Source organism: Schistocerca cancellata, chromosome 2 (assembly GCF_023864275.1).
Source record: "Schistocerca cancellata isolate TAMUIC-IGC-003103 chromosome 2, iqSchCanc2.1, whole genome shotgun sequence".
NCBI lineage: Eukaryota > Metazoa > Arthropoda > Insecta > Orthoptera > Acrididae > Schistocerca > Schistocerca cancellata.
This window is the reverse complement of record NC_064627.1, coordinates 849,586,873-849,609,344: the sequence shown is the minus strand read 5'-3', so window position 1 is coordinate 849,609,344 and position 22,472 is coordinate 849,586,873. Positions and strand designations below refer to the sequence as shown.

The 22,472-nt window shown below is 42.3% G+C and overlaps 1 protein-coding gene across 2 annotated transcripts in view; it reads left to right on the top strand.

Annotated features, from left to right (window-relative positions):
• The window catches only part of LOC126162772 (uncharacterized), a 96,937-nt gene extending 74,668 nt beyond the window's left edge, over positions 1-22,269 (top strand). For both annotated transcript variants that reach the window (XM_049919474.1, XM_049919473.1), the window contains exons 5-6: positions 736-1,187; positions 18,394-22,269. In XM_049919474.1, the coding sequence (XP_049775431.1) occupies positions 736-1,187; positions 18,394-19,321 (1,380 nt within the window). In that variant the 3' untranslated portion in view covers positions 19,322-22,269. The remainder of the gene's footprint in view (positions 1-735; positions 1,188-18,393) is intronic.
• The last annotated feature ends 203 nt before the right edge of the window (positions 22,270-22,472 follow it).

Sequence of the window (22,472 nt, the reverse complement as noted above, 5' to 3'; positions counted from 1 at the left end):
GTGTCTGGAGGGGGCCGTATTGAACATCTCTGAACTTGTTTTTGAGTGAAAAAAAACCTTTTTAAATACTCTTTGCAATGATGTATAACAGAAGGTTATATTATGTTTCTTTCATTAAATACACATTTTTAAAGTTGTGGTATTCTTTTTGAATCACCCTGTATTATTCCCACGTGGAATGTTTCCCTTTTAGACGTGGTCCATAATTTTCTGAAGTGACGTTGTATTGTTTATATTTGCACTCTGTGATTTCATTCTAATTTAGAAGCATATACACCCAATCAATTACATATTAATAATAATCTAGAATGTGAATGTGTTGGTATTTAATTCGTTGTTACTGTAGAACCTATTTCCTGCACCTTTGTGTTGTTTACACTTGCACTCTGTGATTTCATTCTAATTTAGAAGCATATTCACCCTATCAATTACATATTACATATTAATAATAATCTTAAATGTGAATGTGTTGGCATTTAATTCGTTGTTACTGTAGACCCTATTTCCTGCACCTTGAGCATGCCCTGATTCACAGTTGGATACAGCTGTCCTTCCCACCAGTACCTGCCATCTCTTCCTATTGCATTTCATACTGATAGTTCCTTTTCATCTCTTCTTTCAATGGGAGAAACAGATAAAGGCTTTGAAAACTAGTTGAGAAACATGCATTTTTAATGTTTATTATTTATTTTCATATTTTTGATTTTATTTAAAATTGTGCTGCCTTTTCCACAGGCTATAAACACCTTGGCTGAAAAATCTACAACACAGAGCGTAATCACCAAGGTTGTTAATGAAACTGAAAATTCTCTCTCAAATAACTCTAAAAACGAACAGCAGCATGTACAGGAGCAGCATCAGAATGTACTTGTCTACACAGTGTATGATGAACAGGAAAATGAAGTGCCTTGTATTGTTAAACAAAAGGATAAATTATTAAATAAGGAAGATCAAGGGAAGTGTAAACTAGTTGTGAAAAACCATAAAGAGCAAGAACAACACCAAAAAGCAGAAGAACAGACAGGGGAACAAGCACAACAACAAAAACTTAAAGGTGGCCAGGAACAAAGCGCTCTACTAACACAGGCCCAAAAACCACTGGAGTGTGATGTGGAGGACAGAACAGTATATACTGATGCACTGCATACGACCTCTGTTTCTGAAGATACAGCATATCTCAGTGAAAGGTGAGCTGATATACTTTTAAGTTGTTGGTACATATAATTCAGTCTTGAGTTTTGCTGGAAACAACATGGACATAATAATCTAAAGAGACTAATTCACAGTTTTCCATTTCAATTCAGTGGTTCATTTACACCTTTGAGGAGAAGCAGATAATTGCCTTTTGGAGAAGACACCCTTTTTTAGTTAAGTGGGTATTGCTGATGATACTGATAATTACCTTAGATTTTATTGACCACTATGATGTGCATATCTTCACACCGTGGAGTGTTGTGCCAGCTTTTGAACTCTTGCTTTCTGAAAAAATACTGGGTACTGGATCTCAGAGCAGTAATGTAGCAATCCGCTTCTCTGTTCTGTGTTCAGTTTGAGTTGTTTTATTTTCACAATTTTATTTTGCGATATTGTTATGTTTGCCTTCTTTTTCTTTGTCGCAATGATGAAACTTCTTGGTTTTCCTAATATTCAGTTCATATTTTTGATATGTTGGATTTACATTTTGTATCATGGACTTCAATCTTATTTCATCTTCATGTGAAACTGCTAAGTGAAATTCCAAAGTTTTCACATCAAAATACTTACTTGCAGTGAACATTTCTTACAGTCTCTTCTAAGTAAATATTGGGTGGGTAAGAAGCAGGCAATATTTCTTATCTGTGTCCTGACTTTCTGCTCCGCGTATAGATTCGTATTAGTTTACCACAATATTATTGCACCTTGTGTGAAGGTACTTCAGCCGATGTAGCTTGAATTTTGTCATCATATTTCACAAGGACATGCCGGACTGCATGATAGTACATTCCATAACTATTTTGAAGTTATTCACCATATGATGTGTTTTCCTTTCTCATCACTGTACTTGTTTACTATAAAATCACAGCCTATTTCCAATATGGCCACGGGAGGACAGATGGAATAATATTATGGTCAGGCAGTAATTGAATATCTTTCCTTCCAACCCATTCTCTTATCTCTCAAAACCAATAACTCAGTAAGATCTTATCTTATTCTGCTCTATCAAATTCTTTTTCCCAGACAACACAGACAATATATCCTTACTGTTCTTGTCTGGATTTCTCTCTCTCCTCTTATTATCAATCATCCAGTTACATCTCTTGCTCCCAATGTTCTTTAAATAATTCTGTTTTTCATCATTACAGCTCCCTCTCTTTGGGTATATCCTCCTATTTAACAATCTCATTAGCACTTTTACTGCACTTACTACTAGGCTGACGGTTGTGGAAGCTTCACTTTTTTTTAATCATTGCAGTTGTGAAGAAGTCTTCTGGCCACTCCACCTTTTCTATATTTCATTACATACAAAATGTTCCTCCTTATTAACCCCACACAAACCCTGCCTATCTGACCTCTTCAAATTGCCAGATCCCCCAAAACTTCATACCAACACTCTACCAAATCCAGAGCCGAAATATTCCCATAACACTGTTGTTAACCTTTCCACCAAAACCCTCAGCCCCACAGAATTTTCAGTGCTATCGACAGGCTTCACCTTTAGCCCTACACTCAAATTTAACTGTGTTGGACCTGTCAAAGACCTCCTGTGGGTCCGTGGGTAAGAATAGGCCCAAGGTATACATGCTTGTCATAAGAGGCGACTAAAAGGAGTCTCACACATTTCAGCCTTTATGTGTTGGTCCCCTGTAGGGTCTGACCTCCATTCTTCAAAATTTTTCCAAAGAAGTCTCACACATTTCGGCCTTTATGTGTTGGCCCCCTGTAGGGTTTGACCTCCATTCTTAAAAATTTTTCCAAAGAGCGAGCCAATTGGGGAAGGACACCTTACATGTTGCATCGTATCCATCATGCATTGAGATCTTTAGCCCACTTTCTCGTCGTTGCATTGCAGTCCCACCCGTTCTCCATCTTTTGGGCGAGGACACCTTCCTGGATGCATTTCCCACCATGCACTATGCAGTGCCATTTCCTGCGCCGATGATGACCATGGACTTCTTTGCACCTGATATCCAGCATGGTAGCCAGTCCGTGGTGGTGGGGCCACCATGTACCCTGATGGTTGTAGCCCCCTGACAACACAGGGATCGCTCTTCTGATGCCTGCGCCGTTAATTCCCCACGTATGCCAAGGAGTAGATGCCTATCTCCCTGGGTCATCGCGACTACCGGCAATGGCCATCCTGCCAGGTGGCCCTTGCTGAGGCTGGGTGGTGCCCGTGGGGAGGGCTGTTGGTCAGAGTGGGTAGCATCAGGGTGGATGACATGCAATGAAACGTGATACGTCATCCCTTGCTGGTGGCAACCCACTAGCAGTCTCTAAGCGTTCCAGGGCTCAATTCAATGCGCAGAAGTATGACTCCAAATCGTTTTCCTCCCTGGTCACACCATGGGAGGAAAGCATGGCTAAGGATGGCAGTGAAGCGTATTCACCTTGGTACCTTGTCTGTACGAGAGTTGGTGGGGAATCATTCATGTCAACGAAGCCTCAGTTTTTTGTGGAGCATTTAGAGGACACGTTTGGGGAGATGGAGAGCTTGTCCAAAATGCGCTCTGGGTCAGTCTTAATAAAAACAGCATCCTCTGCCCAGCCATGGACATTACTCGCCTGTGACAAGCTGGGGTATGTTTCTGTTTCCATCATGCCCCATAAGATCTTAAATAAGGTCCACGGTATTATATTCCATAGGGACCTTCTTTTACAGTCTGATGACGAGATGCACACCAATTTAGAGTGGCGAGGTGTTCACTTCGTCCAGCGCGTCCATCAGGGTCCGAGGGATAATCAGATTGCCACCAGTGCCTTCATCTTGGCATTCAAGGGTGACACATTACCCGAGAGGGTTAAGGTGATGGTCTACCGCTGTGATGTCAAGCCATATATCCCTCCCCCAATGCGGTGCTGTAAGTGCTGAAAATTCGGTAGTATGTCTTCCCCCAGAACTTCCAGCGCCACCTGTCGAGATTGTGGATGTCCTTCCCATCCCAATACTCTATGTTGCCCCACCTCCCATCTGTGTCAACTGTGGAGAGCACCATTCCCCATGCTCACCGGACTGTAGGATTCTACAGAAAGAATGGCAGATAATGGAATACAAGAAACTGGACCGCCTGACCTACACTGTGGCTAAGTGAAAATATGAGAGACTCCATCCTGTGCCTATAACATCAACCTATGCTGTCGCTACAACAACGATTCTACCATCTTCCATTTTGCCACATCCAGTTGGCTCTCAGAGCCGTCAGACTCCACGTGCCCCCTTGATGGTAGGGGGCACTTCCTCCCTGTTGCTCCTGCACCACCTTCTTTGGGAGCAACTTCCCCTCCCTCTCCAACCATCGGGGACATCAGTCTCCACTTCTCAGCTGAAGAAGCATAAGTCTTCTTTGGCTCCTCTTGCCAGGAAGGTGTCTCTTGGGTCACTCCCTTCCCAGGTTCCGACCAGTGGAAAAGTGGATACCCACCAGTGGCTGAAGCAACCACAGGTAGCTGGTCGTAGGGCTTCACGGTCCTCCTCAGTCCCTGAGACTGACCCAGTGAAGCCCACCCAGCCAGAAACCCCAAAGGAACAGCAAGAGAAACCAAAAGAGCAGAAGGCACCCAAGAATCCAGACCTTGTGGTGGCACCCCTACCACCGCTCCCTGTAAGTTCTGCATCTGAGGATGTGGTGGAGATTCTGGCATCCGCTGAGGACCTAGATCTCGCCGAACCCTCAAAGACAATAGATGTTGATCGCACAGGTACTAAAACAGTGGCAGCAGGTGACCCTGAGGCATAACTTGCCTCCTTCAGCACTTCATGCCTTCCCATCCTAACATTGACGTCATCCTCCACTGGAATTGCGGCGGGTCTTTCCACCACCTGGCTGAGCTATGGCAGTTGTTATGCTTTACACCTGCTTTCTGCATTGACCTCCAGGAAACCTGGTTCCTGGTAATATGAACCTCTGCGGCTATAGGGGATATTACAAGAATCGTAGCGAATATAATAGGGTGTCAGATGGTGTCTGCGTCTATGTCCTGAACTCGGTGTGTAGTGAACCTCTACCCCTTCAAACTCCTCTTGAAGCTGTGGCTGTCAGGATAAGGACAATGCAGGAAATAACTGTCTGCAACTTACATCTTACTCCAGATGGTGTGGTACCCCTGAAAGTCCTGGCTGTACTCGTTGATCAACTCCCTAAACCTTTCTTACTTCTGGGAGATTTTAATGCCCACAACCCCTTGTGGGGTAGTACCGTGCTTACTGCCTCTTAAATACTGGGGCCGCCACACATTTCATTGTGGCTCATGGTACTTACTCAGCCATTGCTTTATTAATTTGCAGCCCAGGACTCCTCCCTTCTATCCACTGGAGAGCACATGATGCCCTGTATGGTAGTGACCACTTCCCCATCTTCCTGTCACTCCTCTGGCATGGATGCCTATGTAGATGGGCTTTAGACAGGGCAGACTGGGATGTCTTAACCTCTGTTGTCAACATTGAATCTTCCCCTCATGGTGCCATCAATGTTGTGGTTGACCAGGTCACCGCAACAGTCGTTTCTGCAACGGAAAACGCGATCTCTCATTCTCTAGGGAGCCCCCGGCGAAAGACAGTCCCATGGTGTACGCCAGAAGTCACTGAGGCCATTAAAGAGTGTTGACGAGCTCTACAGCAACATAAGTGGCACCCTTCCCTAGAGCACCTCATAGCCTTTAAATGGCTCCATTCCCGTGTTCTCCAACTTGTACAAAGATGGAACAGGAGTGTTGGGAGAGGTATGTCTCAACCATTGGGTGCCACACGTCACCTTCCCGAGTATGGACGAAGATCAAACACCTTTTTGGGTACCAGACCCCAACGGGTGTCCCTGGTGTTCACATCAATGTCATGTTGTCTACCAATGCAAATGCAATTGCTGAGCACTTTGCTGAGCACTATGCTTGCGCCCCTGCATCAGAGAATTATCCCCCAGCCTTTCGCATCCTCAAATGGTGGATGGAAGGGAGGGTTCTGTCATTCATCACACGCCGCAGTGAACCCTATAATGCCCCATTTACAGAGTGGGAGCTCCTCAGTGCCCTTGCATGTTGCCCCGACACAGCTCCTGGGCCAGATCGGATCGACAATTAGATGATTAAACATCTCTTGCCTGACTACAAGCGGCATCTTCTCGTTGTCTTCAACCGGATGTTGTGCGATGGTGTTTTTCCATCACAATGTCGTGAGAGCACCGTCATTCTGGTGCTCAAACCTGGTAAGAACCTGCTTGACGTGGTTAGCTATTGGCCCATTAGCCTCGCCAACGTACTTTGTAAGCTGCTGGAACGTATGGTGTGTCAGCAGTAACGTATGGTGTGTCAGCAGTTAAGTTGGGTCCTGGAGTCACATAGCCTCCTGCCCCCATGCCACGGTGGCTTCAGCCAGGGTTGCTCTACCACTAAAATGTCATGTGACAAGGGCCTCCCGTCAGGTAGACCATTTGCCAGGTGCAGGTCTTTCGATTTGACACCATTTCGATGACTTGCATCAATGGGGATGAAATGATGACTCCGTTAACCCCACCGCTCTCCTCTGTCACTTCACCTCAATTCTTGACGTGTTCTGGGGCTGTGACGTGGTTTACACTGATGGCTCAATGACTGATGGTCACGATGTAGGCTTTGCATATGTTCATGGAGTACATATTTAATAGCAGTCCTTGCCAGATGGCTGCATTGTTTTCACTGCAGAACTGGCGGCCATATCCCGTGCTCTTGAGCACATCCGCTCATGCCCTAGTGCATCATTTCTCCTGTGTAGTGACTCATTGAGCAGCCTACAAGCTATCGACCAGTGCTATCCCACCATCCTCTGGTAGCATCCATCCAGGAGTTCATCTATACCCTGGAACGGTCCCGTCATTCAGTGGTGTTTGTGTGGATCCCAGTACATGTCGGAATCTCAGGCAGCGAACTTACCGACAGGCTGGCCAAACAGGCGATGTAGAAACTGCATACAACACTCAGTCACTGAGCGGAGAAAAACTCCAACCCAGCCGGGAATCGAATCCGGGCCCTTAGGATTGACATTCTGTTGCGCTGACCGCTCAGCTACTGGGTACGGGTGCTCTACTACTGATAATCTGGTATTCCTCGAGTCTGCCATCTGAACAGCCTTTTCCAGATGCCAACACCTGGTTGCCGTCTTTTTTGACTTACGTAAAGCATATGACACGACCTGGCGACAACATATTGTTGCCACATTGTATGAGTGGGGTCTTCGGGACCTGCTCCCAGTTTACGTCCAAAATTTCCTGTCACTTCGTACTTTCACTGTCCAAGTTGGTGCCTCCCATAGTTCTCCCCATATCCAGGAGAACGGCGCCCCGCAGGGCTCTACTATTCTTAGGACTGGTTTTCGATGCTCCATTGACTTGGCTTCCTCATCTTCGTCAGCTTAAGCAGAAGTGCTGGCAGCACCTCAGTGGTGTTTGTGTGGATTCCAGGACATGTCGGAATCCCAGGCAACGAACTTGCCGACAGGCTGGCCAAACAGGCGACGCGGAAACCGCTTCTGGAGATGGGAATCTCTGATGCTGACCTGCGTTCTGTCTTACACCGCATGGTTTTCCGGCTTTGGGAGATGGAATAGCATAACAGTACACATCCCAAATTGTGTGTCATTAAGGAGTCTACAAATATGTGGAAGTCTTCCATGCGGTCCTCTTACAGGGAATCAGTTGTCCTCTGCCGGTTCCGCATTGCCCATACACAGCTAACGCGTGGTTACCTACACCGTCGCGAGGACCCATCTCTGTGTCACTGTGGTTCCCAAATGACGGTTGTCCACCTCTTGCTGAACTGCCCACTTTTAGCCGCTCTTTGGCAGACTTTTAGCTTTCCCAGCTCCATACCTTCGGTGTTGGATGATGACGCCTCAGCAGCAGCTTTGGTTTTATATTTTATCTGTGAGAGTGGGTTTTATACTTCTATGTAGGTTTTAGCGCATGTCCTTTGTTCCTCTGTGTCCTCCACCCTAGTGTTTTTAGGGAGGAAGTTTTAAAGTGTTGCAGAGTGGCAGGCTTTTCCTTTTTATTCTCGTGGCCTGCCAGCCACTGTAATCTGCTTTCTTGTTTTATTCTCTTCTGTTTCTAGCATCTCTCTGTTGTTTTCTTGTCCTCTTTTGTTCCCTTTAGTGTTCGTTGCCTTTTCTGCATTCTTGTCATCTTTCTTTTTATTCCGTTTTGTGTTACATGTCTCTTGCATTTTATTCTCACACTTGTGGCATTGTTTTATTAGGAACAAGGGACTGATGACGTCTTAGCTCTACCAACTAACCAACCATGCAAAGATAGACTCTCCTTCTCCCAGTCCCTGCAATAGAAACACGTCTTTGCCAACCAACCCAACTTAATCCTAATATTGAACCCTGCCTCTTCCAGTTCATACCACCCTCCAAATCTGATACTCCCCCTCCCAGCTAACCAACCTCTGGTCACCTTCCAGGAAGTCCTTACCTCCAACTTGGCCTCACCATCCTTCCCCAGGTCCCGTACTCCAAATACCAACATTTCAGCAGAAGAAAGGACAGCAATATACGACCTCAAGACAAATTCTGACCTAATCATCCTACATGCAGAAAAAGGTTCCAACACTGTTGTTATGAATCACAGTGATTACTTGGCAGAAGGCCTCTGCCAATTACATAACCTCCAGTCCCTGTTTAAAGCCTAAAGCCCTTCCCAGAACCTCTCCCCTGAATCCATTCCTCCCCCCCCCCCCCTCTCTCTACTCACTCACCTCACACCTTCTACATGCTCCCCAAAACCCAGAAACTTAACAATCCTGGATGCCCCATTGAAACTGGTTATTGTGCCTCCACTGAAAGAATTTCACTCCTCGTTGAATAACATCTTTAACCTATTGCCCATAATCTAACCTCCCGTGTCAAAGATATCAACCAGTTCCTTTACTGACTCTCCACCAACCCCACCCCTTTACTTCCTGGGTCCCTACTTGTCATTGTTGACGCCACCTTCCTATTGAACACTACCTTTCCCAACACTGTTCAGACTCCAAATCCACCACGTCTTCCTCATATACCTCACTAACTGTATCTGAAATCACATCTACTTCTCCTCTGAAGGGAAGACAGACAAACCAATCTACATCACAGCCATGAGCATCTGCACGGCACCCTCCTGTGCCAACCTGTTGTGGGTAATCTAGAAGAGACCTTCCTAGGCTCCAAAACATCAAACCTCTAGTCTGGTTCAGGTTCATTCATGATATCTTCATGATCTGGATTCAGGGCTAAGGTGCCCGACCTTCATTCCTTCACAACCTCAACACATTCTCTCCCATCCACTTCACTTCACCTGGTCCTCCTCAACTCAGCGTGCCACCTTTCCAGACGCTGACCTCCTCCTCTGATTGTTCCACCCACACCTCTGTCCACATGAAACCCACCAACACAACAGTACCTACATTTTGGCAACTGTCACCCCTTCCACACCAAAAAAATCCCTCTGATACAGGCTGGCCACACATGGATTGTGAAACTGCAGTGACACGAACTCCTGTGCTCAGTATTATGCTGAAGGTCTTCAAGGCCTTCACAGACAGGCACAGCTCACCAGACCTAGTGTGCAAACGATCTCCTGTGCCATTTCTCTTCATACCCATATCACCCCCAGGAAACAAGTGCAAAGGAGTATCGCCTTCATCACCCAATACCATCCTGCACTGGAACAGTGATCCACATTCTTAGCCAGGGCTTTGCTTACGTATTATCTTGCCTGGAAGGAGAGCATCCTACCCAACATCCTTCCGACCCCTCTAAAAGTGATTTTCCATCACCCATCCAACCTCCATAACATCCTAGTCCATCACTATGCCACTCCCAATCGCAACCCCTTGCGACAGGGATCGTATCCCTGTGTAAGACACAGTTGCAAGACCTGCCCAATCCACCCATCCAGCACATCCTATTCCAGTCCTGTCATAGGCTTATCCTACCCCATCAGAGGCTGGGCCACCAGTGAAAGAAGCCTTGTTGTATACCATCTCCTCTGCAATAACTGCACAGCCTTTTATGTTGGTATGACTACCAACCAATTACCCTCTAGGATGAACAGTTGTCACCAAGCTGTGACCAAAAGCAAAATTGACCATCCTGTGGCACAACATACATCTACATCCATACTCCACCAGCCACCTGACGGTGTGTGGCGAAGGGTACCTTGAGTACCTCTATCTGTTCTCCCTTCTATTCCAGTCTTGTATACTTGATTTCAATGGCTGCTTCACTACACGAGCCATCTGGATCCCCTCTACCACACGTTTGTCTGGACTTGCAGAAGGGAGTTATCCTTACAACACATTCTCCAATCCCAAAATGATCCTGGTCTCAACCTACATTAACCTACTGTTCCCACACCCTTCACCCAAAATTTTTTACCCTCTGTCATAAATTACCTTCTCCCTATTCTTATCTCCCACTATATTTGTGTGCTGCCCTCTGCCACTCTGCCAACACACCCGCCCATCTTTCCCCTTCCCCACTGCTCTCCTTTCTTCCTCTCCCCCCCCCCCCCCCACCTCTGTACCTCACAGGCTCCTGACACTGCGCCTGTTGGCATCCTAGTCCCTGCACACTCTGCCAGACAACACTGTTCTCTCCACCACCCATATCCTGCTATCCCTTCCTCTTCCCCGTCCCCTTCTAGATTGTTGCTTATGTTCTACATGACAGTGGCATTCTGGTCTGAGCTGCCAGAGATGGTGGTCAGGTGTGTGTGTGTGTGTGTGTGTGTGTGTGTGTGTGTGTGTGTGTGTGTGTGTGTGCTTTTCTGACAATGGCTTTGCCCGAAAGCCAATGTGTAAGTGCTTTCTCATTGTGCTTGTCTGCAGCTTAGCATGGCATCTATACCGAAAGTAGCAATTTTATTTTTTTCTTATATTAATATATTATATTTTCTTATATATATATATATATATATATATATATATATATATATATATATATAAAATAGAAGGAAACATTCCACGAAGGAAAAATTTACGTAAAAACAAAGATGATGTGACTTACCAAATGAAAGTGCTGGCAGGTCGACAGACACACAAACGAACACAAACATACACACAAAATTCCAGCTTTCGCAACAAACTGTTGCCTCATCAGGAAAGAGGGAAGGAGAGGGAAAGATGAAAGGATGTGGGTTTTAAGGGAGAGGGTAAGGAGTCATTCCAGTCCCGGGAGCGGAAAGACTTACCTTAGGGGGGAAAAAGGATGGGTATACACTCGCGCACACACACATATCCATCCACACATATACAGACACAAGCAGACATATTTAAAGACCAAGACTTTAAATATGTCTGCTTGTGTCTGTATATGTGTGGATGGATATGTGTGTGTGCGCGAGTGTATACCCATCCTTTTTTCCCCCTAAGGTAAGTCTTTCCGCTCCCGGGACTGGAATGACTCCTTACCCTCTCCCTTAAAACCAACATCCTTTCGTCTTTCCCTCTCCTTCCCTCTTTCCTGATGAGGCAACAGTTTGTTGCGAAAGCTTGAATTTTGTGTGTATGTTTGTGTTCGTTTGTGTGTCTGTCGACCTGCCAGCACTTTCATTTGGTAAGTCACATCATCTTTGTTTTTAGGTATATATATATATATATATATATATATCTCCATCCACCAGTTGTTCTTCTTTAATAGGTAAGTGCCTTGTATCATCTTTTTGCTGTGCTCATTCCATCCATCCAACACTTCTTATTGACCACTTATTGTAATTCGCCCTTTGAATCAATTACCATTCACTTTGTGTTTCTTTTCTTCCTACAGACACGGTCTCCTCAGTTTTCATGCACATAATTTCCTACCCCCATTGCTTATTTAAGTTGTATGTTCTTTGTCAGTTACTCTTCAACCACTTGTCTTTTACTTATCCAGTCTCCCTTCTAAATAAATTATTTCATGATTTGTACATTATTCTCCCTCCATCTGTGTCTTTGTCTTTCCAAGACCATCTCTGTCTTTGTCTTTCCATAACCATCTCTCTTACATCACCTTGAACATTGCATTTCATCAGTTATTCACTTGCATACCTACCAGGTCTCCCAATTAAGATGGGAAGCTTCCTATTGTCCTTTTTTTTCCCCATGCCTATTGGTTATTCCATTATTTCTCGTGATCTTTAAAACTAAACTCCGTCCGAACAGGCCTTGGAAGGCCAATGGTACCAACTGGTTGTCGTGCATCCTCAGCCCACAGGTGTCACTGGATGCAGATATGGAGGGGCATGTGGCCCCAGGACACCACTCTCCCGGCCATATGTCAGTTTACAAGACCGGAGCTGCTACATCTCAATCATGTAGCTCCTCAGTTTGCCTCACAAGGGCTGGGTGTACCCCGATTGCCAACAGAGCTCAGCAGACTGGATGGTCACCCATCCAAGTGCTTGCCCAGGCCGACATCGCTTAAATTCGGTGTTCTGACAGGAACTGGTGTTACCACTGCAACAAGGCCATTGGCTCTCATGATTGTTAGCTACTCATAATTATCGACAAACCTAAGATTTTTTTTAAAAACCCTGCATTTCAATTTTCTTTGGACAATGGCTGGAAGTCCTTCACTAATTAGTCATTAATAATCGATATACATATTGAAGTTCATAGAAATCAGGAAGTCATGCATGACCTGTTGTATATTGATTGTTATTTTTTCTCTTTCCCATGCATTTTGTAGAATGTATACTTCTGCTGGTCAGTGTTATGCTCTGTTTGGACCTAAGATTGTGTATTGTCATTGTGCTTAACTGAAGTCATTTATTATTGAACTTACATCTTCTTCTTCCTTGCACCCTATGTCCTCAGTTTTTTTTATGTCTTCCAATCTCTGTTTTCCATTACAGAGTGTACCTTCTACACCTCCCTCCGATACCATAGAGGTTGTTCCTTGATGTCGCAACACGTGTCCTTCCATCCTGTCACTTATTATTGTCAGTGTTTCTTACCTGAATCCTTGAACAGCTTTATTTTTTTGTAAGAGGTTGTTTCACATTTGTCTTATCCATAATAATCTGAAACAATGGAAAATCCAGGATGGAACGTAACAGTATTATTAAAAGGATAGTTGCTACTCACCGTATAGCGGAGCAACTGAGTCACAGAGAGGCACAACAAAAATACTGTCAGAAAGTGAGCTTTCAGCCAATAAGGCCTTTGTCAGAAATAGGCAAAATACACATACACACTTCTGCAAATGCAACTCACACACACACACACGACCAGTCTCTGGCTCAAGAGGCCATGTTGGCTGAAAGCTTACTTTCTGACAGTCTTTCGGCTGTGCCTGTCTGCAACTCAGCTTCTCCGCTGTATTAACTATCATTTTCACAGTATCATAATATTCTTAGTGTTTTTATTTGGTGTTTCGTTTTTCATTATACCAAAAAATATATAACTCCATTTTCTTGAAAAAGATTCCATAATAGTTTCCATGTATTATCAAATCTAGGAAAGGTCCATTGTTTGCATTTTGTGCTCTTTACCGATGTCATGTTTGTATGTCACATGGTAGCGAAAGCATGTTTCAAAAAACATGGAAACAAAAGAGCACCAAGAAAACATTAAGATGTGAATAACAATAAAGGACTGGAATGTTTGAACAAATGAAAGTGATGGGATGATAAAAGTTGAATGCTTATTCAAATAATTTATTTTAAAACACAATTTGCCAATCAGTTGCACTGGCCATGTGAGTCACATATTTGGAAAAAGTGTGCAAGAACAAAAACTGTTGCAGTTATAGGAGAAATGGCAAAAAAAGGAACAAGAAGAAATCATAGAAACTTTGAAAGACAGGCCATTTTCTATTTCAACTGACAGTACCAACAAACAGTGTTCTAATTTATATCATATATTCAGAATGAGATTTTCACTCTGCAGTGGAGTGTGCGCTGATATGAAACTTCCTGGCAGATTAAAACTGTGTACCGGACCAAGACTCGAACTTGGGACCTTTGCCTTTTGCGGGCAAGTGCTCTACCAACTGAGCTATATCATGTATTTATTACCATTTGTCATAAGACTACCCAAAAATTGAAAGCAGTTTATTAATACTCGTAACTCAAAAGGGTATTCCACTGGTCTTTATGTAGGAACACTCCTTAGCATTCTGAAGTAGGATAGTACATAGACCGGATTATATGCATTGGCATGTTGCATATGCATTTGCATATTTGGCTCCTTTTCACCAGTTATTGCATATTTTAACAAAAAACTAATGGTGATGGGTATTTTCACTCTATGTTTACAATATTTTAAAAATTTAGATGGGTGGTCTCCAACTCGATATAGTTTGCATGTCACACAGATTGACCTCGACCTAGAACTGCAAGCAATCAATCGCTAACCGAGAGGCCAGTGCCTAGCGAAATCATTACAGAAGAGGAACAGGAACAAGCAGTCAGAGTCAATGCTCCTGCATCCGCGCCCCCGTTAATTGCCTTTGCTGTCATACTGTATACATCGACAACAATTAAATTAAACTATGCAAGCTTTTAGCCACACATCCATTGTTTCTGTTTACTCCTTTTGGGGATTCGTAAAAGACATTGTATACATAGGTGTTCCAACTACACCTGAAGATATGCGAGAGAGAACTGTCAGAGCATGAGCTTCGACAAGTGCCGATGTGATAAGGAATACCACTCAATCCATGATAAGAAGATTGCAACACTGCATTGATACCAGTGGTCATCACTTCGAACACCTTCTGTAAATGGATGTTCATGCCACCTTTGTGGCCTTTGTTGACCTTCAAAGACCTTACTGTTACACATCATTGGATTCGTCTCGAGAGCCGCTATCAGAAAATAAGCACCAAACTATAGCATCCCATTTAAAAAAACAAAGTTGACCTTCATATCTCTGATGCGACCCCACCTAGCAATAAAAAACCATTGTCATATTATGGCCCCTGTTGTCCCATGCAACTTTTGTCCCACAAGCTTTTCAGCTCCTGTCATACTTTCGGAGCTATTCTTGGTGGCAATAGTTAGTGACTCACCCTGTATAATGTCAAGAAGTGAGAAATTTTTGAAGAACGTTTGCACCCATTGCTTCCGTTGAGCAAATGTTTATTTTGATTATTGGAACAGTGGAAGCCTCTGTCCAGCCTGTTCACTTATGAACTGAAGTCTGGTAAGAATGAGCAGTTGGATGACTCCAAACGTATCGTGTACCGGGGGAGACAATCTCAACTGAGAGTAGTGTCTCTTCAACAAAAAGAGCTAGTTACACTGGTATCACATGAAGAAAACTGACAAAGATATAGATTCAGCTCATCACATCAGCTAACAGTTGTGATACAATCACTTCAGAACTGATAAGCTCTTGCAAATTAAACAGTAAATGTCATAATGAAAGGGCTGAGCAACATCTGCAAAATTAAAAATGAACCGTACTTGAAATAATAATATTTAACAATTTTCAAGGAGAAATAATTCTATTTCTTAACAGAATTTGACCCACACTTCGCATAGAGAAATAAATGCAAAGTCACTGCATAATACAATATGGTCATTATGAAAAATGCTTCAGTATCCATCCCAGTAGTGAAAGGAAAAAAAATTTTGCATTCTACATCTATCTACATCTACATCCATACTCCGCAAGCCACCTGACGGTGTGTGGCGGAGGGTACCTTCAGTACCTCTATCGGTTCTCCCTTCTATTCCAGTCTCGTATTGTTCGCGGAAAGAAGGATTCTCGGTATGCCTCCGTGTGGGCTCTAATCTCTCTGATTTTATCCTCATGGTCTCTTCGCGAGATATACGTAGGAGGGAGCAATATACTGCTTGACTCTTCGGTGAAGGTATGTTCTCGAAACTTCAATAAAAGCCCGTACCGAGCTACTGAGCGTCTCTCCTGCAGAGTCTTCCACTGGAGTTTATCTATCATCTCCGTAACGCTTTCGCGATTACTAAATGATCCTGTAACGAAGCGCGCTGCTCTCCGTTGGATCTTCTCTATCTCTTCTATCAACCCTATCTGGTACGGATCCCACACTGCTGAGCAGTATTCAAGCAGTGGGCGAACAAGCGTACTGTAACCTACTTCCTTTGTTTTCGGATTGCATTTCCTTAGAATTCTTCCAATGAATCTCAGTCTGGCATCTGCTTTACCAACGATCAACATTATATGATCATTCCATTTTAAATCACTCCTAATGCGTACTCCCAGATAATTTATGGTATTAACTGCTTCCAGTTGCTGACCTGCTATTTTGTAGCTAAATGATAAAGGATCTATCTTTCTGCATATTCGCAGCACATTACACTTGTCTACATTGAGATTCAATTGCCATTCCCTGCACCATGCGTCAATTCGCTGCAGATCCTCCTGCATTTCAGTACAATTTTCCATTGTTACAACCTCTCGGTACACCACAGCATCATCTGCAAAAAGCTTCAGTGAACTTCCGATGTCATCCACCAGGTCATTTATGTATATTGTGAATAGCAACGGTCCTATGACACTCCCCTGCGGCACACCTGAAATCACTCTTACTTCGGAAAACTTCTCTCCATTGAGAATAACATGCTGCGTCCTGTTATCTAGGAACTCCTCAATCCAATCACACAATTGGTCTGATAGTCCATATGCTCTTACTTTGTTCATTAAACGACTGTGGGGAACTGTATCGAACGCCTTGCGGAAGTCAAGAAACACGGCATCTACCTGTGAACCCGTGTCTATGGCCCTCTGAGTCTCGTGGACAAATAGCGCGAGCTGGGTTTCACATGACCGTCTTTTTCGAAACCCATGCTGATTCCTACACAGTAGATTTCTAGTCTCCAGAAAAGTCATTATACTCGAACACAATACGTGTTCCAAAATTCTGCAACTGATCGACGTTAGAGATATAGGTCTATAGTTCTACACATCTGTTCGACGTCCCTTCTTGAAAACGGGGATGACCTGTGCCCTTTTCCAATCCTTTGGAACGCTACGCTCTTCTAGAGACCTACGGTACACCGCTGCAAGAAGGGGGGCAAGTTCCTTCGCGTACTCTGTGTAAAATTGAACTGGTATCCCATCAGGTCCAGAGGCCTTTCCTCTTTTGAGCGATTTTAATTGTTTCTCTATCCCTCTGTCGTCTATTTCGATATCTACCATTTTGTCATCTGTGCGACAATCTGGAGAAGGAACTACAGTGCAATCTTCGTCTGTGAAACAACTTTGGAAAAAGACATTTAGTATTTCGGCCTTTAGTCTGTCATCCTCTGTTTCAGTACCATTTTGGTCACAGAGTGTCTGGACATTTTGTTTTGATCCACCTACCGCTTTGACATAAGACCAAAATTTCTTAGGATTTTCTGCCAAGTCAGTACATAGAACTTTACTTTCGAAATCATTGAACGCCTCTCGCATAGCCCTCCTCACACTACATTTCGCTTCGCGTAATTTTTGTTTGTCTGCAAAGCTTTGGCTATGTTTATGTTTGCTGTGAAGTTCCCTTTGCTTCCACAGCAGTTTTCTAACTCGGTTGTTGTACCACGGTGGCTCTTTTCCATCTCTTACGATCTTGCTTGGCACATACTCATCTAACGCATAATGTACGACGGTTTTGAACTTTGTCCAATGATCCTCAACACGATCTGTACTTGAGACAAAACTTTTGTGTTGAGCCAACAGGTACTCTGAAATCTGCTTTTTGTCACTTTTTCTAAACAGAAAAATCTTCCTACCCTTTTTAATATTCCTATTTACGGCTGAAATCATCGATGCCGTAACCGCTTTATGATCGCTGATTCCCTGTTCTGCGTTAACTTTTTCAAATAGTTCGGGTCTGCTTGTCACCAGAAGGTCTAATATGTTATCCCCACGAGTCGGTTCTCTGTTTAACTGCTCAAGGTAGTTTTCAGATAAAGCACTTAAAAAAATTTCACAGGATTCTTTGTCCCTGCCACCCGTTATGAACGTTTGAGTCTCCCAGTCTATATCTGGCAAATTAAAATCTCCACCCAGAACTATAACATGGTGGGGAAATCTACTCGAAATATTTTCCAAATTCTTTTATTGTAAGCTAAGGGAAAGTTTTATTTGAGGTTACTATTACTTCAGTAGCATGATAACCATAAATTAAAAAAAGGTTTACATTTTGACATGATATTGAATCTCAGTAATTATGTTTCATGTGATAAAATGAAACACTGAATTCAAGTTGTGGGTGCATTCTTATAAATACATCTCTCTGTACAGGGGCATTGCACATGTGAGGAAGCAGATGAAAGAGCAGCAGAAGAAATCCCTCCAGGTCAGCATTGGATCAAGAAGGACCAGTGCTAGCAGAGAAGGATGCCCATCTGGCTGTCGACGGCGAAGACCTGGTGCTCAGCAGGCTGACATGTCTGGCAGTGCAGCTACAAAACTGTCAAAGATAAACCGAAAACGTGGAGGATCATTTTTTACATCACAAGAAAAAGATACTAATTATGCAACCAAGCCAGATGAGGGAGAAAGAAGAGTACTAGCTCCTAAAAATGTTTTAAAAATTACCATTCCAAAGAATCGCCTCACAGATGGAGCTTCTGATGCCAGCGAAGATGTTCGTAATAATATTTGTAATTCTCAAGAAAATCGGGATTCCGATAATGGAAATGTAAACAGAAGCAGTAAAGAATTCCATAAATCGTCAGAACTGACAAGTGAACCATTAGAAGAGAATAAGACAATGGAAGAGCGGCCAGGCATTATTGTCACACGTATTCCAGCTGCGTGTGATATCTACACTTGTGAAGCTTGTGAGCGTATGTTTGTGACTCGGGAGACTGCATATAGCCACATGTGTGATGAAGGGGGAGAAAGCAATAGCAGTGAGACAGAAACTGGTGGTGAGATAAGATTCAAAGCAGGTACATCAGCTGGAGATTCTGAACGGTATAGTTGTTGCGTCTGTGGGCAGCGATTCTCACGCAATGCTACCCTGGTGGCTCATCTCAAGGCACACACTAAGGTTTGGTCCGAGAGTGATGACAGTGATGGAACTGGCATTCTCAGAGATATTAGTACAGACAGTGATGACACTGAAATCCGTGGAAAGGGAAACAGAAGACGTCGCAGAGGAAGCCGCAAAAGTTCTACGTGCCCTAGGAAGTCTGTCAAGCTGTCATTACCTGTTGTTGTTTAGGTACCTGTGTGCTTTGACTGTACTTTCCATACATTCAGCTATTTTTGTCATTTATCTGTCATCAGCAGTAATGAATGACTTTTTAAGGGCATATTATAAGTTCTTAAAAGGCATATATTTATTTTTCCTGTAACTGATTTTTGTATCAGGTTTTCTTACTTGCCTTATGTAAATAATTTGGTAAAACCTTGCTAAATGCAGTCTTTTTATGTGTATAATACATACAAATTCTGCAGATGCGTAAAAACTTAAAATATAAATAGGGCATTTAGGATGGCCTGTAATGGCTAATAATGATCGTATCCACAAGTAAGTGTCTTGCACTTAAATGTGGCTGGTACAGAGCCCTTAAGTTTCTGTTGTTACCAGTTATTTTATTCAGAGATTTGTGGTCATTTGTTATGTGTACAAATTTTTGTAATGGTTGTTATTTTTTTTTTATTTATGATTATTCTTATATAAGAGTTTTATCACTGTTACATAGTCATAGGTTTAATTATATAGTCTTACAACACAAAAGATAATGCTTGCTTTCCAATTAAGCTTTTGAATGTGTATTGTGTGTTTTACTGTCAGTAGTTCATATTGATTTCGTCTGTCTCAATTACCAATTACATTTTATCACTTTCTAGATTACACTGTTTACAGAAATTGAGGACAAAATGTATGGTATGCTTATCATGAGATTTTATACTGCCAAAGTGTGTGTATTTATTAATTTTTTGAACATTTGATTACTATATGTGTGTGTCGAAGTGATATGTGTTTCCTAGTGCCAGTATTAGGATATGAAACTGAGATAAGTTGAGATATTTTAAAACAGCTCAGATACAGATTTTTGAAAAAATCTAAGAACTTTTTTTATTTTCTATAAAATGGAAAAAATGGGAGAAATAATCATGAGTGTGTAGCCAGTTTTCAAAAATTGGATGGTGATGATGATGATGATGAGAAACAAAGTATTTACATTATTCTTCCACAATTGTCTCTTTTACAAAATAACAGTTATAATACAACTGTTGCCTTCAGTTTTAGTGTTGTCTTTTCTCTCATTTGCCTTACAAGTGAATCCATGAACATGAGAAAGTTGAATCATGTAAGTTAACTTTTTAATGAGTAACATTCCACTGCAGCACACGAATGAGACTCATTCAGCAGTTTGTGCAGCTTTGTCTGTGAATTTTATATCTGAATGAAACTAAAGCTTCCATTGACCATACCTTGCAGGCTTTCACAAAACATTATGCACTGAGGCATGCCTTAGATTGTGGCCTAATGACCATATAACAAAAATCACCAAGTATGTAAAGCTTCCATTACTTGAATTCTGTAAACTTTTCATATATGAAATGATTATTTACAGGAAATAACTAAAACAGAAAATTTTTAGTATGTCAAGTATATTTTTGAGAGTCTCTTAAAATGCCTGTATTTATTTAATGTGAGAAGTTGTCTTCCGTTGTAATTTGAACAGTTTTTTTTTATCATGATCAGTAGTGTATTAGTGTTCTTTTGCCTTTATTTCTCTAAAGAACTGGAGATTTGTAGATGGGAAGAACAATGTTTACTTGCCCATTGAAGATAATGAGTACTACATCTACATCTACATCAATACTCTGCAAATCACATTTAAGTGCCTGGCAGAGGGTTCATCGAACCACCTTTACAATTGTGTAGTACTGAACAAAAGTTGAAGATGACTACAATTGTCTTGCAGATGAATCTTGGGTAGCATGCAGGCACACCTAAAGGGTCACCTCAGTGTGACACAGTAGTCAGACTGAATCCAAAGGTCCAGGATCCAGTCCTTGGTTGGTCATAAGATATTTTTTCCTACCAGTTATCACTTCTTTCACCTGTAAATGATTTATTATATGAAAATTGTAAGTTTGTATTGTGATTTAGAGTCTACTTTAATCTGTAGGTCCCTCTCTTTCTGTCTAGGTCAGTCAGTTCAAAGATCAGAGGAAGGCAAGGACATACCACTACAGTAGGGACATACCACTACAGCAGAACCTTTCTAAAGCACTGCCACATTCAGACCAACTTTCAAGTTGAGAACTACTTTACTTTGTAGTGCAATTCTATGATTTTTATTTATTTATTTATTTTTATTTTTTTTTTCAATTTTAGTGTGCCTAAGCATCATCCTTCATTCATCGGCTTATGAATGTTTGACTTGTAATTTTTTTATTACCTTCTGGGAATTTCTGGCATGGAAATTGTCAATTTGGAGTGTAAAAGGAGTCAGTAGATGGAAATGAATTTGAAATATTTGTGACTAGTTGAAATTGTTTGCTGGACTGGGACTTGAACCAGAATACTTGCTTCTGCCTGACAGTGGGCTGAATTGCATTAATTGTGCATGCCTCACAGACTGATTTAAGATTTTCATTTCTTGCATGTTTCCCACCTCTTCCAGGTTGAGAATGCTAGTCCGGTATAAAAATTTAAGTTGTCACAATTATTTCATCAGACTTAATTTCAGCTAAGAGTAGGAAAACTTTTATTCCTCAATAGATGGTAATTAAAATTTACTTTATCTGTTAAAATCAGGAACTCTTGTTGACTCTTTTTGTTATCCAATATATAATGCTGTCGTAGTGTTTCTGGTTTTCTTTCCATAATATTTGTATAAACTTGTACTGATGTTGTTCAGTTGTTTTTGAAATTTTTTTGTAAAAGAACAAATTGTGCACTTATCAGTGTTTAAACAAAATGACTTGTTTGAACCACACTTAACAGAATAGGAAGTTCTGCGGTGGTTTCACCAACAGTGCTCAAGAAATACTAAATTATTATCAATGAATAAATAGCAACATAAGCTTCCAATAGCTTAAGTGTAATGACTTTTTAGATGTGTATTTGATGATCTCTTTTTCTAGTTATGTATAGTCACTTTTTGAATATTATGTAATCTCTTTTCTAATAAATGTGTATACAAATAACTTTGAATTATTATTTCGGTTTTGTGACAGAGACTACAGTTCAGCCATTGACAGGGGTAAGAGGTTGTGTTGAGGGGGGAAAGGAGGTGGGGAGCAGTGTGATAACCTGGAGTAGTGCATTATAAGGGGACGACAAAACAGAGGAAGTGGGGGCTATGTGGAAGACATTGTGGGTGCAGAATGAGCGGAGTTAGGGTCCTCTG